This window comes from Pongo pygmaeus, chromosome 13 (genome assembly GCF_028885625.2).
Source record: "Pongo pygmaeus isolate AG05252 chromosome 13, NHGRI_mPonPyg2-v2.0_pri, whole genome shotgun sequence".
NCBI lineage: Eukaryota > Metazoa > Chordata > Mammalia > Primates > Hominidae > Pongo > Pongo pygmaeus.
This window is the reverse complement of record NC_072386.2, coordinates 22644092-22659222: the sequence shown is the minus strand read 5'-3', so window position 1 is coordinate 22659222 and position 15131 is coordinate 22644092. Positions and strand designations below refer to the sequence as shown.

The window sequence follows — 15131 nt, the reverse complement described above, 5'->3', positions numbered from 1 at the left end:
CGCACACCCCCTGGCCCCAAGGATGAAGCCTGCCCCTCCCCTTCTGCCATCTCTAGCCCTGTGCACTGGGCTCAGGCCTGGGACTCATGGAAGGCAGTTCTAGAGGTGACCCTTGAAAGGCTTCTGCCCCACCCAAGACTTTGGCAGCCTCCAGGACTGACTGGATACCCCCATGGGATCCCTTATTTCCCACAGTTTTTCCCTGGCTGCAACCCTGTGCTCCAGGAAAGCCCTACCCCCCAAGAAGTAGACAACACTGTTACCAGATACACTGGCCTGAAAGCTGAACACCTCTCCCCACCTTCCCCAATCACAATTTCTTTTCTCCGCCAGCCCTGGATGGGGTGGGGTCCTTGGAAGAGGGGTACCCTCCCAAAGTGGGTCTGTTCCAAGGACTCATGAAATGGTGACGTTTAATGAGAACCCCCACCCCCCCCACCCCGTATATACATCTATAAAAAATTCAAATACAGCAAGTTACCATTGAGTCAGACTAGAAGGGACTGACAGGGCATTAAATACTGTGGGACAGGAGCAGGGTCAGGGGAGGGGTGTACAAAACAGGGCAGAGGGGAGGGGACTGAAAAGTGTGGGTGCTGGGGGGAGGGGGATGGCTGGGCCCCCCCAGCATCAGGAGCTTATAATCTGATGGTGGCAACAGAGACCCTGGGATAAACAGGAGGCTGGGGCAGGAGGAGAAATCGGATGTGAGAGGCTCCCCTCACGTCCCCCAAGGGCTCCTGGGAGTCGCTGGCATTGGAGGGTCCAGCCCAAGGGGCCAGGGTGAGGGGGTCTTTGGTGGGTGGGTTAGCTGCATGGCCCACCTCCCCTGAGGGAGGAAGGAGGGCCAGCTTGGTGCGGCAGGGCTGGGGGGCGGCAGGCCCGGGCCCGCCGGGGTCTCCACAAATTGTGTCTGAAGAGAATGCAAAAGGTCCTCCTGCCCGTGTGCAAAATAGAAACCGGGGTCTGCAGGCTCAGCTCCGGCCTCCTGCTCCTCTGCAGGTGCTCTGCGTGTCCTCATGGGGTGCCGGGCTCTGTAGAGACAGGCAGGGGCCTGTCAGGGAGGGGGCTGGAGTGGGGGTTCCCTCAGGCTCCCTCTGCCACCCAGCCTCACTCAACCTACCAGATCAAGAGACTGCTGGCAGTGGCGGCAGCGGCAGCCAGGGCCAGAGTGATGGGGACGCTGACCAAGAAGGGTGCCGAGGGTCCCCCGCCGCTGCCCAGCTCCCCAGGGTCACAGATCTTCGTGGTAGGCGGGGGTGCCAGGGAACTGGTGGTGCTGGTCGTGGTCTCTGGGGAACATGGGGGAAACTCAGGGCAAGGCCAGGGCTGGGGTCTCATCCAGATCTGGGGGCTCATGAGACATACCATTCTGCTTCCTGCATCAGACTGGTACTGCCTCTTCCATCAGACAGCCCTGCTTCCCCCATCAGGCAGATCCTGCTTCCCAAGGCTCACAGATATCCCCTGCACCCAATGACCCCTACCAAGGATGTCCAGATAGCAAGGACCAGGAATGGCAGGAGTTGTACACACAGGCAGAAATGTGGCTACCCACGGGAGCAGAGGCTGGAGGCAGCAGGGTAGAACCAGGCCACGGGTTCCACCACGGGCCTCCAGGACAGCAGAGCCAGGAGGCAGGGAGCAAGCTCACCCGCAGCCTGGGCCTCTGTGGTGAGGTGTCGCGGTTCCTCAGTCCAGGGCGTAGCGTGGGCGGCCACGCTCCAGTCACTCCACGTCCCGATCTCATTGTCCTTGGCTGCCACCTGGATAATGTACTCCTTCCCGGCGTAGGCATCTGTGATGGTGTGTGCTGTGCCGTCAGACAGCTCCACCTGCAGCCAGACCATGGGGTGGGGGTAAGGACACACCTGGGGGCCAGGAGGGTTAGGTCCCTCCAGAGGAAGTGAGCATGCCTCTGGGGAGAGGAGAGTAAAGGGCTCTGGGGGCAGTGAGGACTTCCCTGAGGAGAAGGAAGACATGGAGAATATTCTTGCCGGAGATGGGGGACATCTTAGGGAGGAGACCCCACAGGAGGGGAGTTGTCCCTGAAGGAGAGTAATGACATCTTTAAGGAGACCAGAAACACCCGAGGGGAGAATAAGGAGGTCTTTGCCCTGTGCCTACAACTCTGCTGTTGCCCCTGCTCTCTCACAGCCCCTAGCCCGGCTGAATCCCGACCACAGTCCCAGCCTGGAGGTGGCAAGGGCAGGGGGTGAGAGGAGATGGTAGTGCTGTCCTCCTCTCCCACCAGGAAGACACGGAGAGGGGAGGTTGACACACTGACTGGAGCTAGGCTACCTGAATTCCAAATTTGGCCCCATCCCTTAGTAGTGAGGTGACCAAGTTACTTAACATCCTCATGCCTTTCCATCCTCATCTGTAAAACGGCATTCATGAGAATGTCCATCTCTTAGGGTTACAATGAGGACCAAGGCATGAGGACAGCACCAAACACACTTCAGCTGCTGCTGTCATTACCATGGCTTCCGGTCAGAGCCTGGGTTCCCAGATGCCCAAGGCACCTACCAGCCTGGCCCCAGCTGAGCCTCCCCTTAGGAAGGCCTCAGTGTGGTTATCACCCTGCTGCGGCGGAAAGGGGTGGGGGACAGCCCCTGGAGCTGCAGGGCGCAGGACAGCTGCTCCATTTCCTCCTGGAGGCATCGCCACCCCACTCTCGCCCTGCTGGCCCCATCCTGCTGGTCTCCCACAACCCTCCAGGCCGGCCTGCCTGTCCGGCGCCCCTTCCAGGCCCAGGCTGGGCTCTGGTTCATCTCAGCGGCACCCGCTGCCTCATTAAGCCGCCTCGTAAACAGGGGCAGCCGGCAGGGGCGGAGGAGGGGGCCGCTCTGGGCCATGTCTGGCTTCAGGGCTTTTTTGGTCCCTGTTTCAATCTTCCCCCCAGAAAACTGGGGTCTGGGCTATCTGACCTGACAGGCTGTGAGTGCATGCACGCGTGTGTGTATGTGTCTGGGCATGTGCGGTGGGTCCAAGCGGGGCAGGCAGCCCCTCCAGGTCCTGCTCAGCCTGTGGCCCTGATACGGTGGTAAAGGTCAGGGTCATGGTGAGACACATTTTGGGCCCAGACCCTGGGCTCAGTAAATCCTAATCTCAGCCCTGGAAGATCGGAGGGTCCCAAAGACCCTCTTCTCCTGGAGCCAGGGTCCCAGTTCCACCTCTGGCACCCCAGTCCCTTTCTGCTCGGCAAAGATACCCTCTGGCTGAGTAGCCACGGCTCCTTCAGCTCTGTCTTCCTCCTGCCAGGATTAGAACGCAGATCTCCATGTCAGTCTCTCCCCACAGGGAGGGAGCCACGGGGAACAGATCAAATTGCCGCCTCATTGTGGGCTCATGGTGGGCACCATACCTCCAGGAATGTGGCCCCCAGGAGGTCAGTGCTCTCCTCGGGGCCACATTTCCTAGACCAGGATCCTTCTTGCTAGGTTATCAGTGATCCCTTCATCCTCCCTCTCAAGAGAAAGGCTTCTCAATTGGCAGGAACTCCCTAGTCACTGACATCGGCCTCCCCTGGGAGTCCTCCATGGTCTGCTGGAGCAGATGCCAGACACGCCCTCCAGGCCTCCCTGCCGAGTTAGGGCCAGGGCAGGAGCTGCAGGGAACCCACGCTGGGTCCCAGTACTTGCCTCCCTCTTGTCCATGCTGAGACAGCCCCTGCCCAGGGCCCATTCTTTTGCAATTCCTGGTCTGTATTTTCCTCCTGAAAATCCAAATGATGTTTTTCTCTGTTCTGCCCTTCTGGCCCCCTCCCAGTCATACACCTGCCTCTCCCCAAGGTCAAGGACTGGGGAGAATAAACTCTGTTCAGAGCAAAACTTCAGCTGAAAAGAACCATAAATCTAACCAACCCCAATGCCAGTGAGATACAGAATGGGGCTAGGATGCACTGCAGGCCACGCATGTTCTCGCCACGGAGCCTACACACTTTGCTTTTCCCACTTCAGTGTGGGGGTCAGTTTTGCGCATGGTCTTGGCATGTTAGTCGCATACACGTATGGTGTATGGTTCCTGCTGGGAGCCGCGTGTGTGTGCATGTTCCCGTGTGTGTGGTGGGCAGTGTGCCAGGTCCACTGCAAGGCGTGTGCGCCGCGACGCGCAGGGCTGCTGCCTGTAGCTCGTTAGCGGGGGAGGGGGGCTTGTGAAACTAGACCCTGGTTATTAGCAATGCATTAGGCGCGGGCAGCTGGCCAGGCGGGAGGGACTCCGGACTCTGTCAGGGAACATGTGAGTGCATGAACAGGCTTTGTGGGGGACAGGCACCCAGGAATCAAGTTACATACTTTAAAGGCCGGACTGGATAGGGGCACGAGGAGCTGGAGTTAGGGCCTGGTAGATGAGGTAGGGGTACAAGTTGACTCCCAGGAAGCAGCCTGGGTTGTCCCATGGAGCACCCTCTCAACCCTCCTCCTAGCCCACAGGCCTCACGGGCCACACAGAGTGCCCACGACCCTATGGGCCCAGGGCTCTCAAAGCAAGAGAACCCCAAGTCTGCCCCAGACCTCTGGCTGTTCCCCAGAGCTCTCTATTGTAGCTTGATCCAGACCATAGTCTGACCCCATGCTGACCCTTGTCCACTGCTTGGTTCCCAGCCAGGCTACCTTCTGACTCATAGCCTCAAGCTGACCCCTAAGCTGGGTCTGACTTTGGAATCCTGATGCCAGTCAGGGCCTAAACTCACATGCTGGACCAGGCTTGACCCCACTGCCTGATCCTGACCCCTTAGGCCCATCTGTGAGCCCTTGAGGACAGGCATGTTCCTGTCCCTTGGGGCCAGCACAAGCCCAGAGCCTGGGCCACAGTGTAAAGCGGGAGATGCCTGGTCAAGGCTGAAAGCGAGGTAAGGAAAGGGAGCCTTGCCTGTCCTGCCCGCCATCTCCCTTCCTGCATTTCTCTCCACTACCCTGGGGAGCCACAGAAAGACATATGTGTTCCCGCTGCACTAACAAGGGTCACTGGGAACCCCTAAGGACACCTGCCTCAGCTCCATCCATTCTCCCAGGCCCACCTGTCCCTTTTCCCCGCAGAGAGCCTGATTCGTCAGGTCTCACACTGGAGCTGCTGCCACGTGGGATATGGGTGCCACTCACTCCACATGATTCTAACTCAGGCACCCAGGATCTTGGCAGGGCAGGGCACTCACATGCTGCCACTGGTCCAGGATGAGGGGTCGGTAGCGCAGAAAGAACTTGAGAGGAAAAGACTCAGGGTCAGGCCAGGTCGAGGGGGTCTGCCACGTCACCTCCAGCCGGCGAGGGTTGCTGGGCACTGGCCGGGCTACCACATTTTCTGGAGGATCAGGCTTCACTGTTCAGGAGACATAGCTTCATTACTACACTAATCTCTGGCAACGACCCACTTTGTCAACTCCAGCCACCATGTTGACCCTCTCATATTGCCAACCATTGTCATCAACATCAGAGTCAGCATGCCTCTTCTCTGTTGTCAATTCTGATAACTACCATAGACAACTATCTCATTAGTTCCAAGTCTGACATCCCCATCATCACCAATGACTGTCACTACAGTCACTGTCACCAACTCTTAATATCAACATCCCAAATCTCATGTCATCATCCCATCATCCCAACCCTATCCTCATACTGACCTGCATCCCAGTAACTAAGACAATATGATGCCTCCATAGTTACCACTGTCACCTGGATTACCGCCTCCTACACCAGCATCACACACTCCCCCAAGCCTGGTTTTTCACCTCAACTTTTCCAGTTCCAAACTAAGACCTGGGTCAAGGGTAAAAGACAGTCCACAGGTGTTGCAGATCTGGAGGTAGGCTGGGGATCTGATGGGAGCGCCTAAGGGCCCAGCTTATGTAGAAATACTCTGGCTAGGGATCCAGCCATGGGGTCTGGGGAGAAGACAGGGGCAGGCAGAAGGTCTGGCTGGGGCAGGGAAATAGCAGGCAGAGAGCCTGCCTGGAATAGGGCAGGGGCAGGTAGAGGGTCTGGCTGGGATGGGGGGGTCAGGGGGAGGGCGGTATCTGTCCCAGTCCTGTCTCCTGTTCTGACACCTCATTCATCACAGGCCGTAAGGAAGCCATTAGAGTTGGGTGGGGGGAGGCGGTGGAGGCTGCAGCTGCACAAGGGTCTGGCCCAGCCTGCCCCCCCCTTCCCCCTGCTGCATGTTCTGGGAGCCAGAAAAATGATCGGAAGAGCTGCTGGACAGGTCTCTCGGCCCTTCAGGTAAAGGACATTCACTTACATGCTCACAGGTGTATATGTCATGCATATATGTGCACATATATGTGCACTGTACATACCTGTGCAGAGGCACGTACATGCCATGTATACATGTGCATGCATGTGGACATCCCCACCAATGGCACACATCCACTTACATTCCCACTGGAGTAGGCAGCAGGTCCCCCCAACCGCCACACGTACCAATGGTGAACTCGTCAAAGGTGATAGCTGTGGCATTGTGGCCCAGGGCATTGCTGACACTTATGGAGACCTTGTACTTGATGGTGGAGAACAGGTGCATGTAGCGAATGTGGCAGCGGTTCTTGAGGGCTGGGTCCTTCTCACAGACCATAATTTTGGAGCCATGCCTGGGGAGAGGTGAGACCCAGGTACTGTTACCAACATCAAGGGTCAGGTGGGGCAGAGGTTGAGGAAAGGTCAAGCCCAAGGCAGGGCTGGGGTATGGACGGAGGGCATGGTGATGGGATGGGGGAGAGGTCAGAGGTCAGGGCTGGACCAGGGTCACAGGCGCAGCTACTCACAGCACAGTCACATTGAAGGTGTTGGGAATGTAGGTGGGGGTGGGCAGATGCCAGCTGCAGTAGAAGCCCTTGGGGTAAGTGTTGGAGCGGCAGCTGAGCACAGGCTCCCGCGGCGGCACTGGGGGTGAGGACAGTATGGTCAGGGCATTCTTGGAGCTCCCAGTCCCCTGCACTGTATGGGGACAGGTGGGCCCCAGAGCCCCAGCTCTCCCCCCTCAACCCATCATCGATGCCAAAGTTGTGGGGGGGAGGCTGTCAGCGAGGGTCTGAGGCTTCCCAGGCCACAGAGAGCCAGATGTTTAATTAAAGAAAAACAAGGGCTGTGCGGACAGGGAACCCCCCCTCCACCTGCTCAATGGAGGCAGGAACCGTGGGGAGCAGGGGGCTGCGGGCCTCAACTCATCAATCACAGGATGGAGGTGATGTCTGGGGGAATCGGCCCCAGCCCCACATCTCCTGCCACTTTGTGTCCACTCCCAGAGGAAGACTGTGCTGCAGAGACGAGGGGAGTCTTGAATGGGTCCTCCGACTGCTGGAGTATCGGGTGCACTTCCTAGAGAAGAGACACCCCAGACTTCCCTCAGTAGAGACGGAGACACAAGGACAGGCCTGGTGGCTACACAGGAACAGCACTGGGCAGCTGTTTGTATGCATATCTGTGTTTGTAGATGTCTGCATGCAGGGGCATACGTGCTACCTACATGTCTCTATGTGACATGAATGAGTGACCAGGGATCCGTAGGAGCAGCTATGCGGATGTGTGTGAATCTGCGTGTCTATATATGATTGTGTGTGTGTACAAGTGCCTGTTGAAAGGAAGCTGCTGTTCCCTTTGTGTGTACCTCACCTTAGCGCCAGCCCCCAGCATCTCCATCGCAGACCCTTTAAGAAGCCCTTTACATGGTAAGCAGCTGCCCTCACTCTGGAATAGGAAGGCCCAGAGAGGGATAAGGACCTCTCAAGGTCAGACAGTAAGCCAGAGCTAAACCCCAGGACAGGGGTAACCCTATACACACACACTTGGGAAGTCCTTTCTGCTGTCTAGCCCGCACTCTTTTTTGCTGCCGTGAGCACTTAGCCCAGCTGTCCCACCCTCAGGCATTGGGTAAGGCGTGAGGACAGGCGGCTCAGGTTCCTGGAAGGAGGCAGCTTATGTGATCTGACCCGAGCAAGGAATGTCCGTCTGTGGCTCCAGGGACACTGACACCTCCCTCCTGTGCCTCCCCCTCCCCCGCCCCCGGCCTGACAGGTGGACAGGAAATAGGAGGGGGGCAGCTCAATAAGCCAGGGACAGTGAAGGGGAGTGCATGTCTCTGCTTGTAGAGTGGCCATGGTGACACAGGGGAACAGTGGGCTTCCATCCACAGTGTGCACGTGACTGTGAGTGACTCTGTGTGATTGCGTGTGCGTGTCCAGTATGTGTGATGCTGGGAGGGGCCTGGGGCAGAACCCCCAGGATCCAGATCTAGCTTTGCAGCAGAAGAGATGAGGGGGCAGAGAGGCATCAGAACTCCAGGGCACCAGGTGGAGGGGGCAATGCTGTGGGCGGAGGCAGCTCCATTCCCCAGGCCTGTCGGGGAAAGCAGGGCCCAGCTGAGACCCCACAGGGCCAACCTGCATTCTGCCTTCCACTGTCCGCCTCCCTTGGGAAGCCTTCCAGGCCCTGCGTCCATCTCATGTCGTTCCATGTTCATACTGTGTGCCTTTAGTGTCTCTGCCCTGTCTGCCCACGGATGCAGAACTCTGCCTGGGGGTGGGGTGGGGGGCGGCCAAGGACACAGGAAGTGCCTTCTGGGGGCCTGTTGGCCAGGCCAGAGTTGGCAGCCACCCCAGGAGGAAAGGACATTCCGAGGTCGGCCGAGAAGCCTCCACTCCCCGCTCCTGCCACCGCCCCCCTTACCCCCAGGAAGGGGAAGGGCGCTGGGGGTGGGGTGGGGATCGGAGTGTGCAGAGTCAGCTCCCTGCTGCCCCGGACTCCTCGGAGGGCAGAGCGGGCCACGGCACTGGACTCACAGGCCCCCACCCCGGCCAGCCTCCCCACTGACCAGGCTCCTCCACTCCCCAACTGTCCTCCCCTCTCAGACCAGCGTCCCCTTCCAACCTCCCCCTCACGCCAGTTCCTCTCCCTGACTGGGGAGGTCATGGTGGGGTGGGGGTTGGGGGGCTGACTGGGGGCTTTGTCTGTCATCTGGCTACTCCTGCCTGGCCCTGGGCCCTGAGCAGGGAAGGGCTTGGGTTTCCTGACAGGGACCAGGTTTCTCAGAGGGAAAAGGAGGAAAGAAAAACAAAAGGAAGAAAAGGAGTGACTTGCTGCAGCTGGAGCCCAGCTGAGGGGCCGGGTGGGCGGAGGTGGGGGTGCTGTGAGATTGTAGGACAGTGTGGGATCAGGATGCCTGTTGTGAGTGTGTTGTGAGTTGGAGGAAAAGCTGTTTTTAAGACGCTGTGATTGCAAGGCTGTGTGTAACTGTGAGGCTCCGTGTGTGTGACTGTGAGACTCTGGGAAGTTGTGTAACTGTATGATGGGAGGTTGTGTGGGACTGGATGACTGTGTTTGCATGTGACTCAGGGTGAGGCTGTTCAATCTCGAGACTGTCTCTATGTGCAAGGCTGTGTGGCCAAGGTACTCTGTTAGAGTGCCTGTAAATGTGCCATTGTGTCTGAACACAGTGACAGCTAGAGCTCATACATGAGGCAGTGCATATGTGATGGAGCATAGTGAGGCTGAATGTATTTTGCAAACTGTGTGTGTGGGAGGGTGCCTGGAATTCCCAGCATGTTCACACATATGAACTGAACACCGTGTGAGTGCATGTTAAAGAGAGTGTGTGAGCAAAAGCTCCTATGCACACAGGTCACAGTATCAGGTTCTGGGCATACAGGGCATCTGGGTTGCCCCTTGTGGGGGCTCTTGAGACACCCAAGTGACTGTCAGCCTGTGGCAGGGTGTCCCTGGGTCCCACTCGGGGCCGTGTGCGCGTGTGTATGCGTGCGTGTGCCCCCGCTGGCCCAGGGTTTGTTTGTTTTCCTCCTAATTGGCTTGTTTTTCCATGTCCAGCCCACCAAACCGCATGTTTTTCCTCTCATCTCGCCAGCCCGCCTGGGCTGGAGCCCCCGGCACGCATGAGGCCTGCCCGCTGGCCCAGAGAGGAGGAGGAGCAAGCTGCCCACACCCTAGGCCAGGCCAGATCAGGCAGGGTGGGGCAGGGTGACCCTTCCACTCCAGCCCTACCCACGCCCCACCCACACACCGCATCCTGCCTGGCACTCAAGGCTCAGGCCTGGCTCAGCCTTATCTCGTGGCATCCCTTGAGGCATTCCAACTTCTGGACTCCCAAATGCCCCGGCGACCTCCCACTTGTGATTTCTCCCCAGACGTCTTCTTTGACCATAGCCCTCTCCTCACTCTTTCCTTTCCAGCCAAACAGGGCTGCAGGGAAAGGACTGCTGAACCAGGGGATCCAGAGCTTCCATCCTAACCAATCAAATAAAAGTTTTAAAAAACTAGAGAAGGAACTGTCCATTTAAAAATCATTTTAATCTCTGGTTTGTTTTAGCTTAAGATCAAAACGATACAGAATCAGCAGTGTCTTGAAAATAAAAAGATGCTACTAAAAGGAACACTGTGATCCTGCTTCGTAATGTGGGGGGTCCTTCCGTCATCCTAGGGAGGAGAGGAGTCCTTAGGGCTCTGCTCGTGAGGATCCACTTGAGAGCAAGAAGGTGGATGATCAGGAGAAAGCAGTTCAGGGATTAGCCTGGTTAAGGAGACTTCCAACAGAATACTGTTAAGACCAAGTTCCCTTGTAAATAGAGACAAATTGCATATGTTCAGGATAAATATTAAATAATTTTTGGTTTGAATGACCCACAAATCAGGGGTAACTCTGTCCTGTTCCCTGAGAGCTGGCAGGAAGGATAATTTGATACTGAGTGTTGCCAAAGCCAGTCTCTTGTTACTAATATAAAGTGACTGAGACTATAATGATTAATATCCCCTGTTCCTCTGACCAGGTCTTTAGAAGGAAATAATGCAATGAGAGATAAGTACCTGAAACTAATGCTACAGCCAACTCATGGCCAGCCTTCATCTGGCAGCAGGGCCTGGAGGGCAGTGAGCACTCTATATAAAAGGTCTGGGCCCTGGTCACAACAGGGCAGCTGTGGGCATGTCCTGTGGGTATAGACTATGGACATTACTTCAAGACCCAATTCCCCTCCAACGACCTCTCAAAGAAGATCACATCATCAAGAATGGGGGTCCAGGGTCATCAAGGCCCAGCCATCACAGCCAGTCTTGTCCATCCTGAGGACTTCTGGGACCCAAACTGAGGAGACAGGGATGTGGGTGACTGGTGCCAAGTTGGGTTCATCCTTTTTCCATGGCACTCAGTAAATGGCCCTTTTCCCTCTGAAAGGGCTGGGGCTAGGCTGAGTGCTCCACTTCTGACGGACTCCATAGTGGGCCAAGGAGAATTCTGTTAGGCTGGTCCTGCATTTCTCAAGCTGGCCAACAGGGGTCACTCCACCCGTGGCTTGCAACTAAAATGTTGGGTTTTGAACGCCATCTCTTCAGTTTAGACACATTAAACAATAACCAAAAAAAGGCCTTCCCATGGGGAAAGGTACATTCCCACCAAAATACATTTTCACACCTCTTTAAGCCCTACTGGTGGGTCAGTGTTTTTGTGGAAGACCCTGAACAACCCTTCAGCCTAACATTTTACATGGTGTTCTATACCAGTCTTCTGACAGTGAGGCAAGTGTCTGCTCCCAGATGCCTTAAACAACTGCTAGGTAGCTTCTAGGGAATAAGGAGACGATTTTGGGGCAGTGGGGTGAACCATACCCAAATAAAATGAGGCCAGAGGAGCTTGAATCATTGGCTCAGGAGAAAAGAAATGAAGAAGTGGAACTATGTTCAGAGTATTCACTCTGTTGGTAGGTACCTCCGGCTGGGATCTGGATGCCTGCCCACCTCACCCTCAGCAATGGTGATGGCCTTGTCATTCTGACTTCTCCAGATCCCTCTTCCAAATCACACTCACCTGGTCTTCCCTCTACCTTCTTGCTGGCTCCTTCTTATTTCTTTTTGTGGCTCATTTCCCTCCATCGACCTCTTTAAATGCTGATGGTCTTTAGGGCTCAATTCTGGGTCCTCTTCTCTCTTCACTCCGGGATCTCTCCCTCGGCCATCTCACACCCTCCCATGGCCTTAATGCTGACAACCCCCAACAAATATCCATCTCCAGCAGAGGCCTCTCCCCGAATCCCAGACGCTCAGACCCACTGGCTACCAGCCATCAACTCCCGGTTGTCCTCCAAGGATCCCACTGAACAGGTCTGCAACAGATGTCTAGGGAGCCGCAGATCCCTTGCCCGTACTATTAATACTTCTCACTCCCAAATTCTGCAGTTATTCGCCTAAGAGCTTTCTTTTGCTTTGCCTGCTGGGACATCAGGGCAAAAGTGCTGGGGAATCAAAGAGCCTCCCTCCCACCCCAGGTGAATCTCTCAACCACTGATGGGCAGGAGCTAGTGTATACACATCCCAGCTCCCTCACCCTCAGGCAGGGCAACTCAGGTGCATGTTCTGCATCTGCACCTTCGGCGGTTAACGTCAGTCGCCAAGAGGCAATGTCTGGATAACTCACTCTTTATTGACTAACTTAACTTCCTTTTTGTGTGTCACTTTCCCATCCTTCATGGTATTTCCTTCACCTGCCAAATAAACTACTTGCATAAGAATTCTCGTCTTGGGATCTGATTCTAGGGAAACCCAAGCTAAGACACCGTTCAAACAGCACACATTATCTTTTCCTTCCGTTTTCTTCCTATTGCAGTCATGGATCCCTCCAGCTGTCTTGACTCCTCCCACCTTCTACTCTCCAGTCCTTCCCACCTCCAATCCATCACCAGTTTCTCGACGTCCAACTGCCCCTTCTCAGCTTCCCCAGCTCCATGCCCTGGTCCCAGGTCTTCATCCTCTCTCCTGCATCCAGTAACAGTCTCCTTCCTACCTTGGTTTTTCTCCATCCAACCTGCCTCCCTCCACTCAGAGTGATCTTTTAAGAACATGACCCAGAAGATGTCACTGCCCAGCTTCCAGGATCATGATCTGCCCCCCATCCCTTCCTTCAGCTCCCTCTCCACATCAACACCAGCCCAAGTGGCCTTTACATGCCCTCCCAGCCGCTGAGGCCTACAGTCACACCCAGCTCTCTGCCAGAAATGATGTTTCAATGCATCTTCTAAATCACCATTGGCTTCCCAAGTCTCCATTCACTTCCCACTCCAGGATGCCTTCCTCCTTCCCTGGGGCCTCCTGGAGCGCCTTGTCTATACCTGTATAACCACATATCCCACTTCCCTCCCTGAGGCCCTCTGACGAGCCCTTGTGGGAGCAGACACAGTGAGGCTCCTCCAGCTCAGATCCGTGACCTGAGGGTCTCTCCTCACTCATGCCCCAGGTGAGCCATGCCTTACCAGCTCTCTGCCTATGTTGTCAGAGGGAATAGGGTTTCAGGATCCCCAAGACCTCCACGGGGGTGGGATGTGTGGGCAAACTGTCTAGGGGTCTGGACTCAGTGGGCAAGACTGGGCTCAGAGGCCAGAAGAGCGGGCCAGGACAAAATCAGAGGGCAAGGGTCAGGCTGCAGCTCTCCCCTCTCCGTGTCCCCCTAACAGGAAGGGGACTTGATCTGGGTGGGCTAGGAGTCTGGGTCTCAGGGAAGGAGGGAGGCTGGATGAGGGGTGGGGGCAACACTTACAGCCCACATGCAGCAGGACTTGGTGGCGCAGGTGCCAGGAGTCACGATGGAAGCAGGCGTAGAGGCCACTGTGGCCCAGTTCCAGGCCACGGAGTACCAGCTGAGAGCCGTTGAGCAGGTCAGGGGCCAGGTCTGTCCCATTTACCCGCCACGTCACTGCAGCATCCCAGTTTGCTGTCCCACATGGCAGTGTCACGTCAGAGCCCAGGCGCTCGTACTGCACATGGGGTGCCTCTGTTGGGGGCGGGGGCACAGGGCAAAAGTCACAGGTCACAGCCCTGCCCAGCACCCCCAGGCGAACGTGCTCAGACAAGAGCCTGTGAGGATGTATGAGTGAGGACAAGAGGCTTGGTGTCTGTGTGAGTGTTTGCAGAGATGGAGAGTGTTCAAAGCTCCTCTATGCCTGTGCAAGTGTGTGGGTATATGAGTGTCTCCAAATGTGAATGTGAGCGTGCATGTACAGGGGCTAGGTATGTGAACGGGCGATCTTCTGTGTGTGTGTGTGTTTGCACGTGACAGAGAGTTTGCATAGTGCTGAGAGGGGTCAGTTCTCAGAGAAAACCCAGTACCTCTCCAGTCCCTGGGTTTTTTAAAGTTTCCTGACCCCCATGACCCTGATCTCTTGCCACCCACAGGCCCAGCCCAGTCACTGACGTCCATTATTACCCAGGCAAGCTGGCATTGAGGGGCCCCACTCCTGGACTCCTTTTTCTGTCTCCCTATCTCTTTCTCTTCCCCCCCCATCCTTGTCTCTTTCTGTCCTGTCTCTATCCCCACCTCCCCCATCTCTCTTCCTGTCTCCCTTTCCTCTGCCTTCCCAGCCTGCCACCCCACAACTACCTGCCCCTCAGCCATCCAGGGCTCAGGCAGCAGCAGAAGAAGGGAGAATGGGCAGCAGGGAACCCTAGGGAACTCCTGGCAGCTGTCAAGTTCACAAGGCAGGAACTACTTAGGGCAGGCTGGGGGCTTGGGGGGTGCGGTGCTGCTGGGATGGAGCGAGCACTCTGACCATTCCTCTCCTGCCCCCAGGAGCAGCCTGTCAGAGCCAAAAGCAAACCCCAGCCCTGCCTTCGGCAACCCAGGCGTGATGGACGGAGCCCAGGAGACTGGAAATGGAAGGGTGGAGGCGAGCACCTGTCGACAGGCAGTGCGAAGTGGGGGAAGCGAGCAGGGCAGAGAGGCAGATTTAAGACGAAGGCACACAGAGATAGGGAGATGGGAATCTCAGGACACCCCCTTCTCATCCTACCCCCTGAGCCTGAGAGACAGACACTTCCCAGGTCTTGGCCAGATCTATGGAGTGAGGGTGGGAGAGGAGAAGGAAAGGGGGAGAGGGCAGCAGTTGGGGTGGGGGGCTGTGGGATCCCTCGTTAACACTCGCTTACATCTCCCCTCCAGAGAGCCACCCTGCTGAGTTGGGGGATTTTCAGAGGCAATTCCTGTTAACGAGCCAATTAAGTTGGGCCAGTGGCCTCTTAATTAGACTTGTTAACACCACCAAGACTGCAGGGGTGTAGGGATTCCCCTTGGACCCACTGGCCACCCCCTCCCCCCACTGCAGCCCCCTCCTCAGCCCTGCTTTGCTCTGCGCTGGAACATCTGTC

General features: G+C 56.4%; 1 protein-coding gene across 11 annotated transcripts in view; it reads right to left on the bottom strand.

Annotated features, from left to right (window-relative positions):
- Positions 1 to 396: 396 nt before the first annotated feature.
- CNTFR (ciliary neurotrophic factor receptor) overlaps positions 397 to 15131 on the bottom strand; it is a 40174-nt gene continuing 25439 nt past the window's right edge. For 6 of the 11 annotated variants that reach the window (XM_054502752.1, XM_054502750.2, XM_054502751.2 and 3 more), the window contains 6 exons: positions 13528 to 13761; positions 6761 to 6878; positions 6420 to 6586; positions 5159 to 5322; positions 1655 to 1835; positions 1120 to 1292 (listed from right to left, as the gene is read on the bottom strand). In XM_054502752.1, the coding sequence (XP_054358727.1) occupies positions 1120 to 1292; positions 1655 to 1835; positions 5159 to 5322; positions 6420 to 6586; positions 6761 to 6878; positions 13528 to 13761 (1037 nt within the window). Of the gene's footprint in view, positions 1035 to 1119; positions 1293 to 1654; positions 1836 to 5158; positions 5323 to 6419; positions 6587 to 6760; positions 6879 to 13527; positions 13762 to 15131 lie in introns of those variants that run through there. The other 5 variants (XM_054502753.1, XM_054502756.2, XM_063650201.1 and 2 more) reach the window with 1 other exon arrangement.